The 26257-nt window shown below is 34.6% G+C and overlaps 2 protein-coding genes across 2 annotated transcripts; both read right to left on the reverse strand.

Moving 5' to 3' along the window:
* Positions 1–2699: 2699 nt before the first annotated feature.
* Positions 2700–3631, reverse strand: LOC129033306 (olfactory receptor 5AC2). Its single transcript, XM_054481585.1, is given in 2 exon segments — positions 2700–2945; positions 2948–3631. Coding segments are annotated over 2 exon segments (930 nt in total).
* A 21059-nt stretch (positions 3632–24690) lies between these two features.
* LOC129033307 (olfactory receptor 5AC1) lies at positions 24691–25614 on the reverse strand. The gene has a single exon (XM_054481586.1). It carries the CDS (start codon positions 25612–25614, stop codon positions 24691–24693), a length of 924 nt encoding a protein of 307 aa, XP_054337561.1.
* Between the last annotated feature and the right edge of the window lie 643 nt (positions 25615–26257).

The following is a 26257-nucleotide window of genomic DNA, read 5'->3' on the forward strand; positions in this document are numbered from 1 at the left end:
CTAAAAACTCTCAATAAACTAGGTATTGTTGGAACGTATCTGAAAACAAGAGCTATTTATGACAAACCCACAGCCAACATCTTACTGAATGGGCAAAAACTGGAAGCATTCCCTTTGAAAACAGACACAGGACAAGGATGCCCTCTCTCACCACTCCTATTCAATATAGTGCTGGAAGTTCTGGCCAGGGCAATCAGGCAAGAGAAAGAAATAAAGAGTATTCAATTAGGAAAAGAGGAAGTCAAATTGCCTCTGTTTGCAGAGACATGATTGTATATTTAGAAAACCCCATCGTCTCAGCCCAAAATCTCCTTAAGCTGATGAGCAACTTCAGCAAAGTCTCAGGATACAAAATCAGTGTGCAAAAATCACAAGCATTCCTATACACAACAGACAAACAGCCAAATCATGAGCGAACTCCCATTCACAATTTCTACAAAGAGAATAAAATACCTAGGAATCCAACTTACAGGGGTGTGAAGGACTTCTTCAAGGAGAACTACAAACCACTGCTCAATGAAATAAAAGAGGACATGAACAAATGGATGAACATTCCATGCTCATGGATAGAATCAATATCGTGAAAATGGCCATACTGCCCAAGGTAATTTATAAATTCAATGCCATCCCCATCAAGCTACCAATGACTTTCTTCACAGAATTAGAAAAAAACTACTTTAAATTTCATATGGAACCAAAAAAGAGCCTGCATAGCCAAGACAATCCTAAGCAAAAAGAACAAAGCTGGAAGCATCACATACCTGACTTCAAACTATACTACAAGGCTACAGTAACCAAAACAGCATGGTACTGGTACCAAAACAGCATGGTACTGGTACCAAAACAGATATATAGAAAAATGGAACATAACAGAGGCCTCAGAAATAATACCACACATCTACAACCATCTGATCTTTGACAAAAACAAGCAATGGGGAAAGGATTCCCTATTTAATAAATGGTGCTGGGAAAACTGGCTAGCCATACGTAGAAAGCTGAAACTGGATCCCTTCCTTACACTTTACACAAAAATTAACCCAAGATGGATTAAAGACTTAAATGTCATATGTAAAACTATAAAAACCCTAGAAGAAAACCTAGGCAATACTATTCAGGACATAGACATGGGCAAAGACTTCATGACTAAAACAGCAAAAGCAATGGCAACAAAAGCCAAAATAGACAAATGGGATCTCATTAAACTAAAGAGCTTCTGCACAGCAAAATGAACTATCATCAGAGTGAACAGGCAACCTACAGAATGGGACGTTTTTGCAATCTACCCATCTGACAAAGGATTAATATCCAGAATCTACATAGAACTTAAACAAATTTACAAGAAAAAAACAAACAACCCCATCAAAAAGTGGGCAAAGGATATGAACAGACACTTCTCAAAAGAAGACATTTATGCAGCCAAAAGACATTAAAAAATGCTCATCATCACTGGTCATCAGAGAAATGTAAATCAAAACCACAATGAGATACCATCTCACACCAGTTAGAATGGTGATCATTAAAAAGTCAGGAAACAACAGAAGCTGGAGGGGATGTGGAGAAATAGGAATGCTTTTAAACTGTTGGTGAGACTGTAAATTAGTTCAACCATTGTGGAAGACAGTGTGGCGATTCCTCAATGATCTAGAACTAGAAATACCATTTGACCCAGCGATCCTATTACCATCCAAAGGATTATAAATCATGCTACTATAAAGACACATGCACTCATATGTTTATTGCGGCACTATTCACAATAGCAAAGACTTGGAACCAACCCAAATGTTCATCAATGACAGACTGGATTAAGAAATGTGGCACATATACACCATGGAATACTATGCAGCCATAAAAAATGATGAGTTCGTGTCCTTTGCAGGGACATGGATGAAGCTAGAAACCATCATTCTCAGTAAACTATCGCAAGAATAAAAAACCAAACACCACATATCTCACTCATAGGTAGGAATTGAACAATGAGAACACATGGACACAGGAAGGGAAACATCACACTCTGGGGACTGTTGTCGGGTGGGGGAAAGCGGGAGGGATAACATTGGAAGATATACCTAATGCTAGATGACGAGTTAGTGGGTGCAGTGCACCAGCATGGCACATGTATACATATGTAACTAACCTGCACATTGTGCACATGTACCCTAAAACTTAAAATATAATAATAATAAATAAATAATAAAAAAATTTTAAAAAACAGCATTTTTTAAATTTTTAATTTTTATTACTATTTGTCACTTTTATTTCTGGAACAATTTTTCTGGAAGACTCTGAGTTTTCATCATTTTATTCTTGTATGGTAGAGTATCACAGAGCCTAGTGCAGTAAACTAGGATTGTGAACTAAGTGGCACTTATATAACGGTTTCAATTATTGTCGGTTATTCAATGGAATTTAGGTGTAGGGTCCCTGGAAAATAATAAATTTTCAAAGATTAAATGTTCAGAAAACAAGGAAGTAAAATGTTTTTAAAGAAATCAACCATGGATGATGTGAAGACACTTCAATTGGACCCAAATCCAAGTAAACAGTGTACAAAGCTGGGTTTCTTCACATACTGCTCAGTGACCACCCTGACCACTAGCCCTCTGATGAAATGGCAGAGCCATGGCTAACCACAAGACTTGTTGACTTGTTTATGCAAAGGGTGAAAAAATAAATGATTTGACATTTCCCTTTGGAACTGTTTACTTCCTTATAACTCTTCTCAGTGCATGCATGACTTCTTTATTTCTCAAGCTGTAAATAAATGGGTTTAGCAGGGGAATTACAATCGTGTAAAACAGAGAATACACTTTGTCTTGCTCTTCAGCTAAGCCAGATGCAGGACGCACATACATGAAGATCAGAGTTCCATAGCACAATGAGACAGAAAGCAGATGGGCGCTGCATGCGGAGAAGGCTTTGCTTCTGCCCTTTTCAGACTTTTTTTTTTCAGAATATCAAAGAGCACACGAGTATAAGAGATTATGATAGTCGTTAAAGTGGATATTTGTATAAAAGGACCAAAAATAAATATCATTTGTGCGTTAATAGATGGATCATTGCATGAAATTTTGAACAGTTGTAAAACTTCACAGTAGAAATAATGTATTATGTTAAACCTGCAGAAAGTTAGTCGCAATAGTCAACTCACATGAACCAGGGGATGCAGGAAACCCATTACATATGAAATGCTTATCAACTGAGCGCTGAGTTCGTTGGACATCGCCGCTGGATAAAGCAAGGGATTACATGTGGCTACACAGCGGTCATAGGCCAACACCAGCAGGAGGAAGCATTCTGTAGTTGCACTGGAAGCAAAAAAGTAAAACTGAGTGATGCACTCAGCTAGGGATATCATTGCAGTCTTGTCTAAGAAATTGACCAACATCCTAGGGGTTACAGAGGTTGAAGTACAAGCATCTGAAAAGGCTAAACCACCAAGGAATAAGTACATGGGCATGTGAAGACGGGGGTCCTTCCAAATTAGAACTATCAGTCCAAGGTTGCCCACCATGGTGATGAGATAGACCATCAAAAACACAACAAAGAAGAGGACGTGCAGCCATGGTCGATCCGTAAGTCCTGTGAGACCAAACTCTGTCACAAGAGTCTTATTTCCCTCTGATATATCCATACTCATCACTGTAATAAGAAAACATGTTACAAAGGCAATCACTAAAGATAACACAAAGCGGTGGCATTTTATTGTATTTATACCTTTGAGTTTCCCATTAAATTAACGGTTTTTAAAGTCTAACTTACATCCCTTAGTAAAATCTGTTTACAAAGTGTGTGTTTAGGTATTTGACACTAAAACTGGAAAATACTGAAATGAATGCATATATTTGAGGTGTAGGGGAGGCAAAATTTTGCCTCTACTCTCTCAGCGTTTTCAGCTGGCCTGAGAATCAGATGGACATAAGCCAGATTCAGAAGAGAAAAGCATACAAATGTATAGAAGTTTTACATAACATAAAAGTCCTCATAAGTAAATGAAGACCTGAACATGTGGCAAAACCTAAAGGCTTTCATACCAGGTTGAACAAAGAGAAGCAATTGTGGAAAAGCAGCTAAATTATGTAGCGAGGTAAAAGGAAGATTAGAATTATTTTAACAAGCGTTGTTTGTATAGAATTCTCTTGGATAGAATTCATTAAAAAATGAAAATAATGTTTCATTTCTTCTGGTACAGGGAGGGCATCTTTTACATGGGAATTTTTAATCGCCTGTTTTGAGGAAGAAGAGGTGAAATTAGAATGCCCTTCTTCCATCTGCTGTTTCTTTATGTACCTTTAGCTCAAAATAATCCATCTGCCAAAGTGGCATATTTTGGTGTGGCATATTCTACCACCCTCCAGAGGGAATATTAAAACCATGTGGAAGACCATTGCAATGGAAAAAGATGCAAATCCAAAACCATTGCATGAGAAAGAGAATTAGGCTAATCATTGAATATAGGCATAGCTACCTAATTTTTATGGCATGGCAAAAGAATTCATAAACAATGGGAAAGGACAAAACATGTTGGAAAAATATCTGTAATGTAATTTGCATTAATACTTATAAAAACATATACACAACACATATACTCTCTTACAACTTGGCAGGAACAAGTAGACAACCCAATGAAAAAAATGGATGAAAAATATGAACAGATATGTTTACCATGACTATATAAATATGTTAAAAAAACCCAATAAATATATGAAACAATGTTCAACCTCCTTAATAAATAAGGATATTTTTTAAATTGCTGCATCATTTTTGCTTGTCAAATAAACAAAAAAGTAAAATGAGAAATAATATCTACTGATGATAGAAAGGTGAAAAAGAAATCTAAAATAACGGACATAAATTTTAGCTGCCTTTCAAAGCTGACATTATCTATAAAAATTAGTAATTTATATATCTTTGATCTAACAATCTCACTTCTGGATATATATTCTAGAAATATTGTCACCAGACACAAACGTGAAACACAAGGATACCTAATAAAGCATCGTTCATGAAGGCAAAGCCAGGAAACAAAAAGAATACTCATCAATTATAGAATGACTGAATAAATTATGGTACAGTCTGACTGTGGAATAGTCTTCAGATATAAAGAAAATGGATTTGAGCTGTACCCATTAAAAATCGGAGCGTTTTCTCAATGCATTATTAAGTAAAAAAATCAAAATAGAAAGAAGTATAAATTACGTAGTTCCATTTATATTATTTTTAATTTTTTGTTTATAAATATAAATAAATATGATATGAACATAGATAAAGATTAATTTTTTTCTGTAACTTATAAACTATCTTTGAAAGAATTTCCAGTGTAGAGGTTCCCAAATGTTTTGGGGTAAATGTATACAAAATGATGATTACCTGCATGTTAATGGAAATAAGAATAATAAAATGCTATTTTTACCTTTAGTAAGGAATATTTGGCATTGATAGTTCTAATGTAAAATTAGTAATAAATAATCTGTAAATTTTTCTTAGAAAATATCTATTAATGATCTTTTATGTTTCATGATAATTTACATTTAAATATTTGGTAATAGACAACTGTTGAGAGCAGGAATGATTTTTTGAAATAGTCAAAAATATCTGGAAATTATGTAAGATAGATCCAAGTATAGTTGTTGTTGTTTTCATAGTTTTTTCATATACTTTCAACACTTTTCTTACTAAATTTTACTCATAAGGGTTTCATAGGTTCTATTGCTATTATGAATATGGCATCTGATATTTTCATGAAGTAATAAGATTGATTTTCTTCTATGACTTGGTTATAAACTATCTCTGAAAAAATACCTAGAGTAGAATTTCCCAAATATTTTGAAATGACCATATAATCTCCTTTGTTCCTTGAAAGAGAAACAAAGATATATTTAACACAAAAATTGAGTTGAAATAAATTATAACATTCATTGAAGAAAACAATTTCATAATTTCATAGCCATATTTATAATAAATAGAAATGTAATACCAGAATGAATTAGACGAATTTAGTTTATTTAAACAGTAGGAACAATGATAAGTTGTTATTCTCCATCTTCACTAAGCTGAACAAAAGGTTTAATAAGTTTAACAAACTAAACACTTACCCATAAGGATCCCTGTTATAATACACCAAACCTAACAGTTTCACTGGAGTATATTTGCTGAAAATAGGTTATATTAAGGAAATATAATTTTCTTTCCAAAGTGGAGATTTTGTCCTAAATAAAATGGCTTCACTTTCTTTGCAATCCAAGTCACCAAATAATAGATATTTCTAGTCTCATTTCATGAATTCGGTATAATGAAGCCAAGAAGTAGTAAGGTTTGGGAATTTTTTCCTTAAGAAGAAGATGAAAGAAATACCTTCAAGTTGGGGTAAAGGAGATAATGCTAGCTGTATTTATTGACTTTAGCTTTTACTCTCATGATTCCATGATATTTAAAAATCTAGGTATTATAGACAGCCACTAACTCAAAGGCTACAATTATTTACATTCTGCAAAACCACAAATCACGTAGATAACAATCTGCATAGCTTGTGTCTCAGCTCTAAACTCTCTATATTATAAAATAAATTTCAAAGCTGTTTAATCATTTTTATTATAATGTCTTCCCATTTACTTCCTTCTTCTATTAAACTATATTATTTATGAAACTTTGTGAGAAATTTGTCTTCTCTACAGAAAGACATCCTGTCCCATCTGTCTAGGTTTTTATGGTTGGTTGAGAAAATCTCAATGCCTCACTGAAATTTTAGTTTCTTATATAGATACCTCATTATCACCTAAAGACAAATTGCAAAATGATAAATAATAGAAACTGCAGAAATCACTATACTGTCATCAAGTTCCCACAAAAACACTGGGAAATTGGAAAGTGATACATTTTCTAAAGTAGCTTAAAAAAAGCAGAAATGAGGTAATTGTTACTTACACACTGAATTTAACCAGTAATTTCAAAATGAGTGGAGATAATATGTATTTTATTTCCAAACTTGTTTTTGTTTAAAACCAAAGGAAAAGGAAAGGAAGATATTCCCTTTACACTTCCAAAGGATTCCCTGTAGGATAAAGTTAAGTTCAATCTACTGGGCATTGTGATTTAATCATCATTTTACCCTGCAACTAGCTGCAACAACTAAAAACTCTACTTGTAATCCAAAGGGAATACTGTACAGACGTCTATACAGAATATCAATGAACAGACTTTAGGAAATGTTTGTTTTCTTTTCTCTTGTTTTCATTTACAATGCCATCATCCAAATATCTCCTTGACATGTCCTTTTGGAAGTCTAAAAGGAACATTAGATTCACCATGTCCAAATTTGGAATCCCCAGTTATCTTTCAGTGTTTTTTATCTTGGGGAATAACACCACTAGACAGTTATTCAAGCCATAAACAGGAAGATATCCTTGACGTTGAACTCCTCTTCAAATCTATGGATCAACCATTGCCAAGTCATAAATTTTATCTTTCTTTTTTTTTTTTTTTTGATACGGAGTCTCACTCTGTCCCCCAGGCTGCAGTGCAATGGCATGATCTCAACTCACTGGAACCTCTGCCTCCCGGGTTCTAGCGATTCTCCTGCCTCAGCCTCCCAAGCAGCTGGGATTACATGCACCCACCACCACATCCAGCTAATTTTTGCATTTTTAGTAGAGACAGGGTTTCACCACCTTGGTTAGGCTGGTCTCGAACTCCTGACCTTAGGTGATCCACCCACCTCAGCCTCCCAAAGTGCTGGGATTACAGGCATGAGCCACCGTGCCTGGTAACTTTATCTCTTTATACCTACCTATCCATTACTCACTCTCTCCAACTGCCGCCATATAATCTTCTGCTGCATGGAGCTGAGAGAAATGGAATCTGCCAATATTTCTTCATTGCCAGATCTACTTGGATAGCTCTTCTACTCCAGAGAGCTGGGAGAAATGACAGTTGCCACTCAGCTCTTCAGCCCGTTGGAATAGGTCTTCTGCAACACAAATGTGCATGAGGGGATGCATGAAGTAGCCAGCTCAAATGCCATTGTCTTCCATTGTTCTTACCAAGTTTCTCTGTTAAATAAATTTTTCTCAATTTATTGGATATGGGATGCTGGATGTGGGATATTTTGCAAAAAAAATTAGGTAACCACTCATCTGAGCATGAGATGAGAACAGTTTAGAATAAATATTATGCCTTTCCCTCCTATATATCTTAGAGAAGATTTATGAAAAATATGAGGTGTGTGTAAAATATTAGGGAGTGAACAAAATGTATCAAGATCAAATAAAGCAACATCATAGGGGATTTTTTTAATGTGCAATGGTCTAGAATATGTGTAATATATTTTTATTATGTTATTTTTCTTCTCTCTGTTCTCTTGTTGAAAGTTGCAGAAAGACAAATAAACCTGTCATGATTTCTTCTTAAACTTGACAGAGCAAATTGCAGATACCAATATTAAACATTGTTTGACTTTCTTATTTCTTGGAAGTATTTCTCACGTGGTTCAGTTTTGAAACTTTGGAGAAAGTCACACTGGTGACTCAAAGGATTGAGATGGTTTCTGAAACCAATAATAATAAGAAGAAACTTGAAAGTATGAATATTACAGATTGGGAACTGGTCATTTCCAAATATATTTTAGGAGTTAGCAGACTAATGCCATCAATTCACCTGACAGTTGGGTGAGAGATTCTGACGTTGACATCACATTTGAGTGAGCAGTCCTGACACTAATGGAGTTCAGGAAGAAAGAAGAAACTGATCATCTCCAGCTGACAAGAACATGATTTGAATTAGGATTAATAAGTGTTGAAAGGCTTCTTCATATGAATTAAACAAAACCCTATATAATTGAAATCTTGGCATAGTCTCTCATTGTCAGCCCAGTACTCATTTAGAGATGTTTTGAGGACTGATGGAAAGGCCTACTTACTAATAACGTCCACTGCTCCTCATACGAGAGTTGGAAAGTTATTTAGTGAAAATGCTATCTAATTTCCTGTCACCAAACTTCTGCAAATTTCCCTTGGGTCATTTCTTGTCACCACAAATGACTACCATTCTCAAGGCAACTTATTAAGTTTTTTTCCATAGGAACAGACATGATCACTTTCAAGGCTGGTGTGACAGAGAGCTTGACCTCAGGCTGCATTTCAGTCATCATAGTCACCTTCATCCTTAGTCCCTAAAAGATTTCAATGGGCTTACATGGAAGGAGAAGCTCTCTTGTGTCAGCATCTCCTCCTCAATAGAACCACCTGGTTTCCTTGGGTCAGCCTGTTCTCATTCATTTACCCACCTTGGATACTGACCCGAGGTCTCTACAAAGGGAAGCTAACTGCCCCCAGAAAAACTTGTTTCAATATTCTCTAAGCCATTTAAAAACATATGTAAAAATTATATTTTTACATATGTAAAAATCCAGCTTCACCATTCATCAAACTAGGAAAGAGTAGGTTTTGTCTTGCTTATCCCCAACTTACTTTAATTCCCCTTATTGAATACATGATAATTTATCATCTTTAATGCTCCAAGAATTAGTTAATAAAATGAAACTACACACAGTATTGACAATTAAACAGATAACTGTGAAATCTGGTAGCAGCTAATTTGTCCTAAAGAAGTGTTTACATTTGCGAATTTTCAACTGTTCCATCTGTCTTCCCTGCCTATGTTTAGTGTTCGTTTCATATTACCCTAAACAGAAACAGTGGTTGCTTCTTTGTTTATGGTGATCAGTCCTCTGTGATTGCACTGTGATACCCAACATAAACATGTTGGCAAGCTAATGATATCCTTGTGTATCAGGATGGATAAATATTTATCTAAAGTATAGAAGACATGAATCAATCTTGCTGCAGAATCCAAATATGACATTGTTCGAAGATTTAAGTTTTATGAGAAGATTGGCAAGTTTTACTTCTTCAGCCTTAGCTTGGGCTTTAATATTATACTGACATTAGGTTTTGCTTATCCATAAGCAAATAAGAACCCCAATAAGAACATTAACATAGTATTGATTTAGTATTATGCCTCTTTGTTAACAGTGCCTGATGTATTTAACGTTATACTGGCAAGACAGGCGCGGTGGTCCACGCCTGTAATCTCAGCACTTTGGGAGGCCGAGGCGAGTGGATCAATTGAGGTCAGAAGTTCGAGACAAGCCTGGCCAATCTGGTGAATCCCCACCTTTACTAAAATTACAAAAATTACCAGGTATGGTGGCTCATGTCTGTAGTTCCAGTTACTCAGGAAGCTGAGGCAGGAGAATCATTTAAACCTGGAAGGCGGAGGTTGCAGTGAGTCGAGATTGCACCATTGCACTCAGCCTGGGTGACAGAACAAGACCCTGTCTCAAAAAAAACAAAAAAACAAAAAAACAGAACAAAATATTATGCTGGCTGCTGGCAAAGTAGAATTTCTGTGGAATAAAAGCTAGATTCACAAATCGTCAAGTAGTCTATAGAAGTCTATCAATAGCCTAGCCATCGGGTTTAGCAATAGCATATATCATAGTTGACAAAGATGTGAGAAATGATTTTTTAAAAAATGGGACTTGACACCATTTCTGTCCAGATAATCAAGCAGGTAAGGAGGTCTTTATGGTCCCTATATTGCTGTAAAAAATCTTTATTAAAATACGAAGGTCTCTGAAGGTCAAAATTATTCCAACCATTATTACCTGTTGGAAGAAAATAGTCATTTCTGTCCCAAGCTTTTTAAATAGATTTGACTCACCTCCATACTATGCTTCTAATCCAGAGATTTTAAAATGATGGACTCAGTAGATATTTATTTTTGTACCCTATTTTATTAAAAAGTAAATAATGGTGGCTCTTAAAATCAAATTAATCATTTGTATCCATATGGTTTCCATAAGATAATGGAAACTGGCAAAATCCAAATCTCTCCACACATCCTTAAATTGGAAAAACAAAAAGCAAAAACTTTATTGATGAACAAGAACAAATATATCCCTCCAAAACACCTTTAGTATAACTAGAAGACAGAATAGTATAAACTTCAATTTACAGATAAGCAGTAAATTATGCCCAAACATCTACTCTGGAGACTGGACCAGACTAAAGAGAAGATGGAGCCTACAGAATAAAAGAAGAGAAGAACTAAAGCCTCAAAGTAGCAGAACCCAAAAATCACTCTGAGAAATAGGAAGTTACATCCTAAGTGAAGGGAATACAGAAAACTTGATAAGAAAGAGCAAAGGCTATGAGCTATCAAAAGAAAGAGACATGGGAGTATAGAGGAGTAAAACAAGCAGTCTCTCTGAAAGCTCAACCTCTGTGGAAGGGGGAACACAGAAGAGGGAGAAACCCTTCTTAGGCTTGGGAGTAAAAGAAAAAAAGGAAATTAAGTGTCCCAAAGAAACAAAAGACAATCAAAATTAGAAGACACTTTAAAATTTTCTCCAAGAAAGGTCCCCAAAATTTGAAACTTTCATTTCACTATAGAAGAAATATCTGATAAACCAAAACCAAAATAAAATAAAAACAAACAAAATTTCGTTAACTATCCAAACCACTCATACATGTCTATCTATAAATGTAATTGATGATCCTGAAAAATTTTACATTTTAAATTGCCAGAAAGCAACTGAGAATGCCCATGGTAAGTGTTAAAAGAAAAAAATAAATTATAAAATAAAAAACCCAATACATTTCTTTCTGCTTAGGAATATTGTTCCTCCTAAAAACATCCATGGAGCAGGGATAATTGTAACACAGGACACAAACTAAAATTGAACATCTTAAACAAGCAGATATTTTTAAATAAAACCTCAAATCAAAACTTCTAAAACTAAGAACAGATATGAGCTAAAAGATTAAAATATAGATGTGAAAAAGTTCAGGAAATAATTAAAGAAGACAAAACTATTCTAAGAAATAAAGACAATTATTAGGTGCCAAGGAAAACTAGATTTGACTGAAACATATTAAAAGAAATTGAATGTAGTAGCCACTTTCCAAAGACGGTTCCTGCAAACTGCATCTCCTGGCATTTATGTTTTGAGAGCCCCAATGGGGTTCTCAATGACTCTCTTTAAACAATATATTGCAACAGTTATTAATAATACATTATTAATATTTTATATTGTTACACAATTATAACTGTGTTACAATTATGTCCTGCTCCAAGGGTGTTTTATGTGGCAAAAGCTACGTTGTGCCAGTCCAAGCTTAAGAAGTTGCTTCCACTAGCCTTTTGTGGAGCTCTGAGCCTTCATCTAAAGTTAGGTTATCCTGCCAGATAAATCACATGGTGAGAGAGGTTCTGAAACTATACATAGAGAAAGGGAGGCTAAAAAATCTTAACCTCTCAGCTGAGCCCAGTCTTCTAGCCATCTTCAACAATGTACCAGATTTGTGAATGAGTCATCTCGGAAAATCCAGACCAATCGTGACCTCAGATGACTGCAGACCAACTGACGACCGCCCTGCTGACCCTGGTCAAACCATAGAATTGTGAGAGATAATAATTAGATTGCTGAAGAACCACTAAATTTTGGTCATTTTAATGCATAAATAAATAATAGAAACATTAAGAAAGTTCAGCAAATTTCAGGATACAAGATTAATGTGCATAAATCAGTAGCTCTGCGATACACCAACAGTAACCAAGCCGAGAATCAAATCAAGAACTTGGCATAGAAGGGACATACCTTAACATAATAAACACCATCTATGACAAACCCACAGCCAACATTATACTGAATGGGGAAAAGTTGAAAGCATTCCCCCTGAGAACTGGAACAAGACAAGGATGCCCACTTTCACCACTCCTATTCAATATAGTACTGGAAGTCCTAGCCAGAGCAATCACACAAGAGAAAGAAATAAAGGGCATCCAAATTAGTAAAGAGGAAGTCAAACTGTTGCTGTTTGCTGATGATATGATCATATACCTAGAAAACCTTAAAGACTCATCCAAAAAGCTTTTAGAACTGATAAATGCATTAAGCAAAGTTTCAAGATACAAAATTAATGTACACAAATCAGTAGCTCTGCTATACACCAACAGTGACCAAGCCGAGAATCAAATCAAGAATTCAATCCCTTTCACAATAGCTGCCAAAAAAAAAAAAAAACTACTTAGGAACGTACCTAACCAAGTATGTGAAAGACCTCTACAAGGAAAACTTCAAAACATTGCTGAAGGAAATCATAGACAACACAAACAAATGAAAACATATCCCATGCTCATGGATATGTAGAATCAATATCGTGAAAATACCATACTGCCAAAAGCAATCTACAAATTCAATGCAATTCCCATCAAAATACCACCATCACTCTTCACAAAACCAGAAAAAAACAATCCTAAAATGTATATGGAGCCAAGAAAGAGTTTGCATAGCCAAAGCAAAAGGAACAAACCTAGAGGCATCACATGACCCAACTTCAAACTATACTGTAAGGCTATAGCCACCAAAACAGTACGGTACTGATATAAAAATAAGCCCATAGACCGATGGAATGAAATGGAGAACCCAGAAATAAAGCCAAATACTTACAGCCCATTGATCTTCAACAAAGCAAAGAAAAACATAAAGTGGGGAAAGGACATCCTATTCAACAAATGATGCTGGGATAATTGGCTAGCCACATGTAGAAGATTGAAACTGGATCCTCACCTCTTGCCTTATACAAAAATCAAGTCCAGATACATCAAAGACTCAAATCTAAGACCTGAAACTATAAAAATTCTAGAAGATAACATCAGAAAAATCTTTCTAGATGTTGGCATAGGCAAAGACTTCATGACCAATAACCCAAAAGCAAATGCAACAAAAACAAAGATAAACAGATGGGACGTAATTAAACTAAAAAGATTCTGCACAGCAAAAAAATAATCAGCAGCCTAAACAGACAACTCACAGAGTGGGAGAAAATTTTTCACAAATTTGCATCCAACAAAAGACTAATACCTCAAATCTACAAAGAACTCCAAATAAGCAAGAGAAAAAAATAAATAATCCCATCAAAAAGTGGGCTAAGGATGAAATAGATCATTCTCAAAAGAAGATATACAAATGACTAACAAACATAAGAAAAAATGTTCAACATCACTAATTATCAGGGAAATGCAAATTAAAACCACATTGTGATGCCACCTTACTCCTGCAGGAATGGCCATAATTTAAAAATCAAAAATATTAGATGTTGGCATGGATGTGGTGAAAAGAGAACACTTATGCATTGCTGGTGGGATTGTAAACAGTACAACCACTATGGAAAACAGTATGGAGATTCCTTAAAGAACTAAAAGTCAATCTACCATTTGATCCAGCAACCTCACTACTGCATATCTACCCAGAGGAAAAGAAGTCATTATATAAAAAAGACACTTGCACACACGTTTACAGCAGCACAATTAGCAATTCCAAAAATATGGAACCAGCCCAAATGCCCATCAATCAAGGAATAAAGAAAATGTATACTATTGAATACTACTCCACCATGAAAAGAGGAAAAAATGATGTCATTTTCAGCAACCTGAATTGGAAGTTGGAAACCATTATTCTAAGTGAAGTAACTCAGGAATGGAAGGCCAAACATCATATGTTCTTATTTATAAGTGAGAACTAAGCTATGAGGATGCAAAGGTGTAAGAATGATACAATGGACTTAAGGGACTCAGGTGGAAGGGTGAGAGGGGAGTGAAGGATAAAAGACAACACACTGGTTACAGTGTATACTACTCCGGTGATGGGTGCATCAAAATCTCAGAAATCACCACAAAAGAACTTACCAATGTAACCAAATACCACCTGTTCACCCAAAACCTATTGTAATGAAAATAGAAATACCTACAAATTAGCTCAAATGTTAATTTTTTGTATATATAATGAGGTAAAGTTATGATATTAACTGATGAGTCAACAGGAAGATTCACGTTATCATGTCATTCAATATGCCAGTTCCTGAAGTGACAATGCTGTTTAGGCAAGTAAGAATTGTCAGAACGCAAATATTTCTAAGTGAACCAACCACTTGTAGAATTACTTTCCCCTTAACCATTTCTCCGTGCTTCACTCTAGTGTCTATCTTCAGCCATTGTTCCAATATCTCACCCACTAATTTTCTGATACAGTAAACATGCTTAACTTTAGTGTGAAATGATCTTGAGAAAGATGTGATCGATTTCATGAAGTGGATGAAAATTGTGTTGGATTGCCACTTGAATGAAATATAAAACCCGTGGAGAAATAGGGCCTGGCAGACTTAAAACAATTCAAATGTGAAAAAATGTAACCATCTTCTGGGACCTAAATGCAACAACAAAAAAGAAAAGTCATACAAACAGCTAAGTGAGAAATATAAAACTGAAAACAAAGAAAAAGTTATCAGAGAAAAACTGATTGATATCACTTACAGGTGAATAAAATCCAACATATATGTAATTAGAGTTTCTGAAAAAGTATTCAATGAAATAGAATTATTACTAAAATTATGAGATTTTCTAGAAATAAAAAAATATGAATCTACATATCAGTAAGTTTCTTATGCACCTATGCACCTGTGAAAATTAAGGGAAACAATTAATTTGAAACATAGCATTAAAAGCTATTAAGTTATCAAGTAAAACAAATACCCTCTGGGCTTTCAGGCAAAGAATACAAAACCAGGTTGGCATAGGACCTTTTCAATGGCAACATATAAATCCAGACATATTCAATAGACCAGAATTTCCAGAAATTCAGGGAAACATATTTTCAATAATTTGTAATTATATCCTTATTGTTCTATTGATCTCCAATCTTACCTTATTTTCAATTTATTTTCCATGCTATCATCAGATATATATATATGCAATTGATATCCCAGAAAGAGAGTAATGGCCAAAATATTGTTGAATATTGAATATATATTGAATGTTGTATATTGAATATGTATTGTTTTTTGTTAGTTGGTTTGGTTTTTGAGATGAAGTCACTCTGTCACCCTGGCTGGAGTGCAGTGGTGCGATATCGGCTCACTGCAACCTCTGTCTCCCAAGTTCAAGTGATTCTCCTGCCTCAGCCTCCCGAGTAGCTGGGATTACAGGTGCCTGCCACTACCCCTGGCTAAGAATATATATTGAATTATGGCACAAAATGTTCCAGATTTTATAATGGCTATTAATCAGTAATTCATAACCTTTCCTTGGTACCACATTTACCTATAATAAAGTCCAACTCATTATCATGGCATAAATGGTTTCCCATCGTCTAATCCTTCTTACATCTCCAGTCTTATCTCTGATACTCCCGTCTCCTTCTCTCCCTGTGTTCCGTCTATATTTAAACACTTGCAGATTCAAACTTAGAGCACTATTTTTACATATTGTGCTCCCTCATTCTGAAATGAGTATCTGGCGGACACCTTATAACTCTCTTATGCTTCCAGTTCTGCCTCAGTGCCACTGATTCTAGCAAGTTATTTTTTATTCTTCCCCATTATCTCCATGTAAGAGTTGAGCAATACTCTTTCCTGCACCACTTCTATGCCTGTACTTGGTTCTTTTGCAGCATTTTTAATCTCTATTACAGTCACTATTTTTATAAATCTATTTCCTCCCCTAGGCTGAACTCCTTGAAAATAAAAATTGTGGTTAGATGTATCATAACTTTTCTTCAGTAATTGCATGGATGATTAACTAAATTAACAAATTAACATAAATAACAAAATTAAGCTCAAAGAGGCAACTGATCACTTTCAGAATTCATGCTGTATTGTAATTGTAATGGACACAGTTTAGAAAAGTATAAAGATGAAGCATTTTCCTTGAGGAAGAAAGGAAGAATAGGAGCAAAGTTATAGAACTAGTAAATTACATATTTAATGCAGGTATGAAGAATTTGCTTGGTTTCCTTATGAATCTTTATGCTACACTAAGAAATGCAGACTCTTTGGATAGCCTAAAAGAAGTATTAGAAGATTTTAATCAGAGATAAGTGATAAAAAACGGTGTCTTATACTTCCATTTCCCTCAGTGGAAAAGTAATGCCTATGGGACTTGCACTTCCACTGTAAACAATAGAAGATTGGACCAAATACAGAAAACAACTATTGTTTTCAGATAGTGTACAATAGGCAGAAGAGAACAGCTGTGAACCCTGAGAATATATGAGGTGAATGCTATAATTGCCTCAGATTTCTGCCTGGAGACAATTTCCAGACTGTGTCTTAAGTAATAGGAACACAAACAGAACTGACAATCTTGCTGACAGGAGGAGACAATGACTTCAGCTAAGAGAAGTTGTTGTAGCTAGAATTTACAAAAGTACTAAAAAAGAGAAAGCTATGCAAACAAAGCACTACGTAGGTCGGCATAAAGGTACACATAAGGTTTTGTCTAAACATCTATCTTCATATGAATAAAACTTCAGTGGAAAAGCAAACAACTGGGGGCAAAAAAAGTAACTCAGTATCTGTAAGTTAAAAAATTCAAGTAGATAACACAGGCATGAATTTTTCATGTTACCAATAATCAGAGTTTAGAGACACCCTTGAATACATGGGACATTCATTAGACACCCCAGAAGGACTAAGCCTAAGTAATGGAGCTAAATTAGCTCTAAAGATAATACAAACTCACCAAATAAAACCTGAAAAACAATCTTGAAAAGGGTAAGTTTACATGCAAAAATGTAACTGCCTGCCAGAATAATTTCCAAATGTATAATGTCAAAACTCCAATTAAAAATTTCTAGACAACTTAGAGGTAAAAAACCATGATACATTATCAGAAGAAAATGCAATCAATAGAAAGACGCTAAACTGGCAGAAATGATGAATTGACAGGCAAGCATATTAAAACAGCTATTATAAAACAATATAATAAAAGTCAGCATAATAAGAAGAGAAATAAAAAACATAAAGAAGAATCAAATGGAATTTCTAGAGATGAAAAAGGCCATATTTTATATTAAAATTTTCCTGGATAGGGTTAAGAGAAGGTTAGCCTCTGCAGAAACAAAAAAGGATTAGTGAACTTGAAAAAATGGCAATATAAACAATCCAATATGAAGCATAAAAAGATTTGTAGAAGTTTGAAAATAGATTAATAGAGTCTCATTGTTGGTCAATATCAGGTGGTACAACATAATGAAATTCATATTCCAGAAGGAAAGTAATGGACAAAAATATTGCTGAAGAAATAATGGCCAAAAATTTTGCAAATTTTAAAACTAAAATTAGGAGATCAAAGGTCAATTAACTCCAAACAACATAAGCACAAATAAAACTACACCAAGGCACATCATAATTAAATTTCTGAAAGACAAAATATGAAAAATATCCAGAAAAAAACACATCTTAAACAGAAAAAATAAAGATAATGGATTTCTTGTCAAAATTTTCCAAGCTGAAAACAACAGAATAAAAAAATAAAAGTGCTGAGAGCAAAAAGGAACTGTAGAAGACTTTCCTCAGTGAAAATATCTTTCAAAAATAAAAGGGAAAATAATTGAAAGCAGATGGAAATTTGAGTTTACACAAAGAAATGAAGAAAAAAATGGGTAAATATGTGAATATTTTTCTGTTTTTAATGCCTTTCTAAATAAATGACTCCTTAAAGCACAAGTAATAACAATTGTGAAAATCATAACATGTAGAAATTAAATATGTGACAAAAATAATAAAAAGACAAAAAGGACAGAGGCACACAGTTATAAAGTCCTTACATTACACATAGGAAGAAATATTATTTGAAGGCAGACTGTGAAAAATTGACTGTATATTTTAAACAGAGAGCAACTATTTAAAAAGAGGTTTAACTAGTAAGCTAAAAGTAGAGATAACATTGAATGCTAAAAAATCAATAATACAAAAGAATACAAGAAAAGAATAAGATGGAACAAAGATGAGTGAAACAAATTTTTTAAAAGAATTTCAAGAATTGCATGAGATAGGTATCAGTTTTCTCAGTCTGTCATTAAAAAATAACATAGACTGGGTGTGTTAAACAACCGAAATTAATTTTCTCAGCTTGAAGGCTGTAAGTTCTTGATTGGGATTCTGGTAAGGGCTCTCTTCCTGGCTTGCAGATGGTAGCTTCTCACTGTGTCCTCACAGGGCAGAGAGAAAGAGAGCAAGCTTCAGTATCTTCTCTTATAAGGACACTAATCCTATCAGGAAAGCCCTGCTCTCATGACCTCATCTAAACCTCATTGCCTCTCAAAGGCTCCACCTCCAAATACTATCAAATTGGAGTTTAGGACTTCAACATACAAAATTGTTGGGGACATATAAATAATTTTTCTTTAGATTTCTTCTTTCCCCCATGGGTTATTTAGAAGTGTGTCCATTAATTTCTGAATAGATGGAGATTTTCCAAATATCTGTTATTCATTTCTGATTTAATTCCATTGTTGTCAGAGAACACACTTTGTATTATTTCAATCCTTTAAAATCTACTGGGATTATTTAATGGCCAATTTTGTAGTCTATATTGTGAATGTACCATGTGCACTTCAAAGAATTTGCATTATTATTGGGTGAATTGTTCAGTTTAAAGGTCTTACACATAGAAAACATTTTGAATTGAATGAAAATAAAAATACAATATATCAAATATACAATACAGATAAAAGTGGCACCTAAATGGAAATGTATAGCTTTAAATATTTATATGGAAAAAGAACAAAGGTCTAAAGTCATTTATCTACATTTACTCTCTAAGAAGTTAAAAAGTGAAAAAGCAAATTAAGCCCAAAATAAGGTAAAGGAAGGAAATAGTAAATAAATAAGTCAATAAAATGGAATAAAAACAATTGAAAAAAATTAATAAACTAAAAACTATTTCCTTGAAAAGGTCAAAAATAATGATGAGACTCTTACTAGAATAATTATTTTTAAAAAGAGGAAAATAAGCTACCAATGCCAGGAATGAAAGAGGAACATCATTAAGGATACTACAAACATTTGAAAAAGGGAATATTATTATACTAAAATATTACAATAATTTAATCATCTAGCTGCAATATATAAATTCTCATCATAAAACAAATAGCTACTGGCAAATTTTAACAAATACTTAAGGAAAAAATAGTCATCCTACACAAACATTTTAAGAAAATGAAGGAGTAGGGAACACTTTTACTCGAAGGCCAGAAACATCTCATATCAAAACCAGACAAAGACAAAGAAATTCTGATATACCTCATGATCTCAAATTTAGATATCCCTAATAAAAACATTAATAAATAATATACAACCACATATAAAAATAATAATACATTATGACCAAGTCAGGTTTATCTCAGGAAAGCAAGGTTTTCTTAATATTTAAAATAAATCAAAATATTTCTTAATTTCAACAGAAAATGAGGAGAAAATCAAATTTTGATCCACCAGATAAGACTGCGAAGGCTCTTATACCCTACCCTTATTCTGCCCATTGTATATATTTACTTCTACATTCTTCAACCAAGATCTTATCCTTTATTTTTGGAGTAAGTAACTACAGATTTTCAAAATGCATCTTGTCCTTCAATTCTGGATCTTCTGTTGATAAACCAGGTAGCATGCTTTTCTATAGCAGGGGAATAATTATAAGGTTCAGATTATTCAGTACTAACAGCTAGTATCTCCTTGGGGTGTCTTATATTCAGTCCCAGTGGCAGTGCTAAAAACTGGTCACGAATATGAAGCACTCCCCTAGAGCCATCATCAGTGGATATTCCTATATATACTTTTCATTTAATCAATGACTTTTGTTGACTTGCCTCAGGTTTTTTAAAACATGTATTTGACATTGCTCATAACACAATAGTTATCTCAGGTTTATTCTATATGATGCTAGTATAGTGGGTACATGTTATTATACATTTGTCCAAACACATAGAATGCACAAAACCAAGATTGAGCCCTAATGTAAACTATGGACTTTGGGTGCCTATGGTATGTCAACATAGGCATATCAGCTGAAATGAATGTGCTACTCTGTTGGGGGTGTTGATAATGCAGGATAATGCGTGTGTCTGGTATACAGGAAATCTCTGTACCTTCTTTTCAATTTTGCTATAAACCTAAAACTGCTCTTTTAAAAAGTGAAACAAACAAACAATAAATAATAAAATAAAATAATATTATTTGCTGTGTTTCCATGGAGGGCGCTATTTCCACCAAGGCCTAATAACAGGCCTACACTTGTCTTTCAAGAAGGCTTTTCGTTGCTGCATATCAAGTAATTAAAAATTCCAAATTCCTGATGGTGTCATTGTTTGGTAATGTTGATGTTTGCCAGGGACTCCAGCTGTACAGACACTTTTAAATTCATTTGGACTTTAGGATGATGGATGATGTGGTTCTAGAAAGACTGTTTGGAATATAGATTGTAAGTCTCAAAGTTCATGGTTTTTCCTGACTTCATTAAAACTCAGATTTCTTTTGAGTAACTCAATATGGGGCTTCATAAAATGTTCAAGTGCAATAAATGCACTCACCAACACGCAGATAGTCCTCTTCTTATCCATCAGGGCTGCAAAGACAGCAATTTATTCTGTTGTGTGTAGAATGTCTATTGTGATTCCAGTCAAAATTATTCCCTAAAATTTTACAGATTGTGCAAGGCCCTATAGTTTAATGAGGTTGATTAGCCACTTTGGGTTAGTCATATGTGTCATCACAGTTCTTAAGTCTTTAATTTCTTAGTTCCTCTGAAAGATAAATTATCATAATATTATCAATGTAATAAACTAATTTTCTCTTATAGGAATCAAGTCTAGATCTTACCTAGCCAAGATACATGTCTATACTGGAAAAATTAATTATCTTAAATGTGTATTGCAGGCTTTACAAAAAGAAGCAAATTGTTTTACTTTCTTCTGAAACTGGAATGAAAATAAAAATCCTTGGCCAGCTCTATAGTAGACAGTCACCTTTAGTTTGCTATACTTCTTGAACGACTTTTACCATTCATGCCACAGAGAATATCATCAGAAGAAGGATCTTATTTAGTCCTCAGTAGTCTATGGTTAGTCTTCATGAACTGTCTTTTTCCCTAGAGACCAGACAGGACTTTTATATAATTAGTTGATAGGGATTAATATTCCTGTTTCTACTATCTTTTTAATCAAAGAAGAAATTTGTCATTGTCCTCCTGAGATCTGGTTTTGCTTAATTATCACTGCAGAGGAAAATTTGCACAATTCTAAAGGTTCTCATTTGTATGTCAAATTAGAAATGGGTACAGACATGCTCAATTGATACCTGATTAGAAATCAGCAGGCAATGGTGAATCTCTCTATTCACATAACATCAAATCCAATAAGACACTTGTGTAGAGGTGACATTTCTACAGGGCATTCTTACTTTCATATTTTCCAACTTGTTATTTAATACAGCTCTGGTACCTACTATGACAGCATCACATTATCCTCAAAGTTTTATCTTCGTCCTTAATGTTGCCCTCTCTGCCTTTTGCTGGTATCTCAATATATTGTGTTCCAGCTTCTGGTAATCCCTGGAAACTCTGTTCACCACCCCAAAGCCATTTAAGTTAGAACAAGTGTACATCTTTAGATTTCTCTGCTGAAATTTTGTAAGTAGATTTTAACTTTTTAAAAATTCTATTGCCTTAACAGAGGTATCCTCTGCACCTTGCTTACCCACTTTATTTTCCCAGTACTCTTTGACATATCCCAAACAGGAGTAAATAGAACAAACTCGACGAGTTTGTTCAGTGAGGCAAGCATGGTCGTCCAAAGTACCAAGAGTTTTCCACCTCCTAGCCAGTAACAATTCACCACCATATTTTATACAGCACCTTCATCAGTTTATTTCCTTTTCATACTGCTTTCATTAGCCACCAAAATAATTCCACATAGCTAGACCATTTTTGATCATTTCTTTCCTTTTAAATATTACATACCTTTCTTCTGTCATCAAGATCCAAGAGTAGCAGCTTGCTAACATGTTTGTCATGGCCGTCTGTATAGTATTATATTCTAATAAAAGGAAGATTATGTAAGGGTACCAAGCATCATGAACTGTCCTTATCACTGCATTTATCATAGTTTGTGTTAAAGGCATTTTCCATTAAGAGTAATTATATGTTATATCTATAATCAACCTAAAGTGTCTGCATTAGAATATTTCTACTATCTCTGCAGGGATCCTCCATCTACCATTAAGAGGAAGAATTGGGCAGGCAAGCTTGTTGGATTTTTACTTTAACTATTGTGTATCATAATTGGGAATGAGAAATGTATACTAAAGTTTATATAGGCTGGCCATATAATTCCATTCAAACTGAATGGATTCCTTATCTTTAAATTATTACTTCCTTGAACACACAGTCTGAGCATCCAGACTAACAAAACCTCATCAGGTTTCCAGTGTTTATCTGTTGGCAAAATGCTTCAATTATTTAACAGTACCTCCTAGTTTCTGTGGTCATCTGGCCTTGTCCTCACACCTCTTGAAAAGTCAGTGGTCACACTAAGTGACTTCTAGTTGACAAGTAAATATAATCTCTGCCAGATTTCCAGCAAAACATGTTACAGCTCATCTTCTATTTTCATATTTTCCTCACCTCTTATAAGTCAAGTCTAATTTTTGTGTTCTTCTGATAGAATTTCCATTGTGCTAATATCACTGATAACAATCAAGAAATATAGCTATTTTCCATTTGCCTTTTTTATTAATTAATTTTGCTTAATAGTAGAGCTTTGAAGCTAAATCATCTAAATTCCATTGATGAGATTTGTCCCCCAAAATTTGCCTCAAAAATCTTTCACTACCACAAACCAAGAATAAGTTAGCAGCCATCCCAGCACTAAAGTCTCAAAAGATTTTCCCTATCCATCCTTCTGTATGAGCGTCATTTAATCATTGGACCACCGTAGTAAGTTTCAAGTGTACAATGACAATCACACTTACCCAGTGTTTATTTAGCCATGTTTATTACCCAAGTTTATTTAGCTTTAAGCAAGAATACCAAATAATGCAAAGCAGCAGCATTACAGAGGTCTTGGATACCCAGACACAACTGCCCAAGTTTCAATAACTGAATGCAAACTGAAATAAGTACAGCTCAAATTAGCACAAGAAAAGTGCAGGGTCTAGTGTCTCTTAGCTTAAGTAACTTGCTTGTCACCTAGCACCTGGAGGTATGTTTGCCTCACCTCCACTTTTCAGTACAGCTGCATTCCATAAAATATACTTTATATAATAAACAATCTTAAAACCTGATACAATATACTTGGGAACATTTTAGATCAGCAATCAGTTCACACCAATCCCAGCAATATAACCTGCCTGTCTAGATGTCCATGCCTCAGGAGCCTCTCAAACTGGGGGAAACAACTACAATTCAACGCTCCCTTTTCTTTTCAAGGTAATATGGTATAATAGCTTGGATTTTGTTAAAAATAATCCTGATAAAATTATGTCTTTCTTGTGCAACTATAAATATTTCTCAGTAAAATTGCCAGTTACTACCTATAACTTTGGAAGTCCCTAGCAAATAGCTATTTTGCAAAAGCTAAATGCTCAGATTAAAATGAAGCACAACGTTTCTAAATAAGCTAATTTTGGGAAACGTTACCAGACTTTCACTGGATCCATATCCAAGTAAACATAATATGAAGCTGAGATCCTTTACACAGAGCTCAGGGACCACCCTGACCACTAGTCCTAATCTACAGGGCTTGGGGTTTTCTCAGCAGAATATAAAGAAGAAATGGTTTGAATGTTGTCTGACAACTATTTATTTCTTCATGATTCTTCTCAGGGCATCTATAACCTCTTTGTTCCTTAGGCTGTAAATAAAAGGATTTAGTAAAGGAATTATTATTGTGTAAAATAAGGAATACATTTTGGCCTGATCTGCAGCTGATCCAGACCTAGGACTCACATACATGAAGAAGAGAGTGCCATAGAACAAAGAGACAGAGAGCAGATGGGCACTGCAAGTGGAAAAGGCTTTGCTTCTACCCTTCTCAGACTTCTTTTTCAGGATGGCAGAGATAATATAGGAATAAGAGACAATCAGTGTCATAAAAGTGAAGACTTGTATAAATGCTGAAAAGATGAAAATCAGAAGTATATTAACTGTAGGATTGGTGCAAGAAATTTTGAACAGCTGTAAAATTTCACAGTAGAAATAATGTATAATATTGGACCTGCAGAAAGTTAATCTAAATAACAAACCCACATGAATCGCTGAATGCAGAAAACCAATAAAATATGAAATACCTATAAACTGAGTACAGAGGCTATTGGACATCACCACTGGATAAAGCAAGGGATTGCATATGGCTACACAGCGGTCATAGGCCATCACTACCAGCAGGAAGCATTCTGTGGTTGCATTGGAACCAAAAAAGTAAAACTGGGTGGCACACTCAGCCAGGGATGGCATATGATTCTTTGATAAAAAATTGATAAGCGTCTTAGGAGTCACAGAGGATGAAGTGCATGCATCTGCAAAGGCTAAACTGCCAAGAAATAAGTACATGGGGGTGTGAAGGTGGGGGTCCTTCCAGATGAGAGCCATCAGGCCAAGGTTGCCCACCAGGGTGATGAGGTAGATGACCAAGAACACCAGGAACAGGGGCACCTGCAGCCCTGGATGATCTGTAAGTCCTGTGAGGACAAAGTGAGTCACCAGAGTCTTATTTTCTTCTGCCATGTGTGACCTGGCCAATCACTAAAACGAAAGAAGAGAGAATATAGTCACAAAAGAGTCATAACAGTGATGACATTTTAGGTGTGACTGATTCCCAAGAGATGCTTCTTGTTTTATTAGTTTTAAATTTTTACCCTTATTTGTCCACTTTTATTTTGTTTTGTTTCGTTATTTTGAGACAGAGTCTTCCTCTCTCACCCAGGCTGGAGTGCAATGCTGCTATCATGGCTGACTGCAGCCTCAACCTCCTGGGCTCGAAAATCCTCTCACTTCAGCTTCCCAAAGTTCTAGGATTACAGGCATAAGTCACCGCACCTGGCTTACTTCTCTATAATAATATACATTCAAAATTATCCATTATAAAAAGTTTTAAAATCATAATCTATCCAAAGTGACATGTAAACTTAGTACAAATCTTTTTCAATCTAACAGGGTTTTTTCTACAACTGCATATACTTATCTTAAAGTTCATATGAAAGAAAAACATTGCCATTTTCCCCAAGAAAATACTAAATAGTAAGAATAGTTGAGTACTTTAACTGCTATTGAGCTATAATATAAAGCCATAATAATCAAAATATTAAGATATTGGGATAAGAATAGACAAGAGGATCAGCACAATAGGATAGAGAGGTCAGAAATATAT

The sequence above is a fragment of the Pongo pygmaeus genome, chromosome 2, assembly GCF_028885625.2.
Source record: "Pongo pygmaeus isolate AG05252 chromosome 2, NHGRI_mPonPyg2-v2.0_pri, whole genome shotgun sequence".
NCBI classification, from domain to species: domain Eukaryota; kingdom Metazoa; phylum Chordata; class Mammalia; order Primates; family Hominidae; genus Pongo; species Pongo pygmaeus.

What these genes read in the sequence shown, in the direction of transcription:
- LOC129033307 (XM_054481586.1), bottom strand. Translation starts at nt 25,614, where the DNA reads ATGGCAGAAGAAAATAAGACTCTGGTGACTCACTTTGTCCTCACAGGA.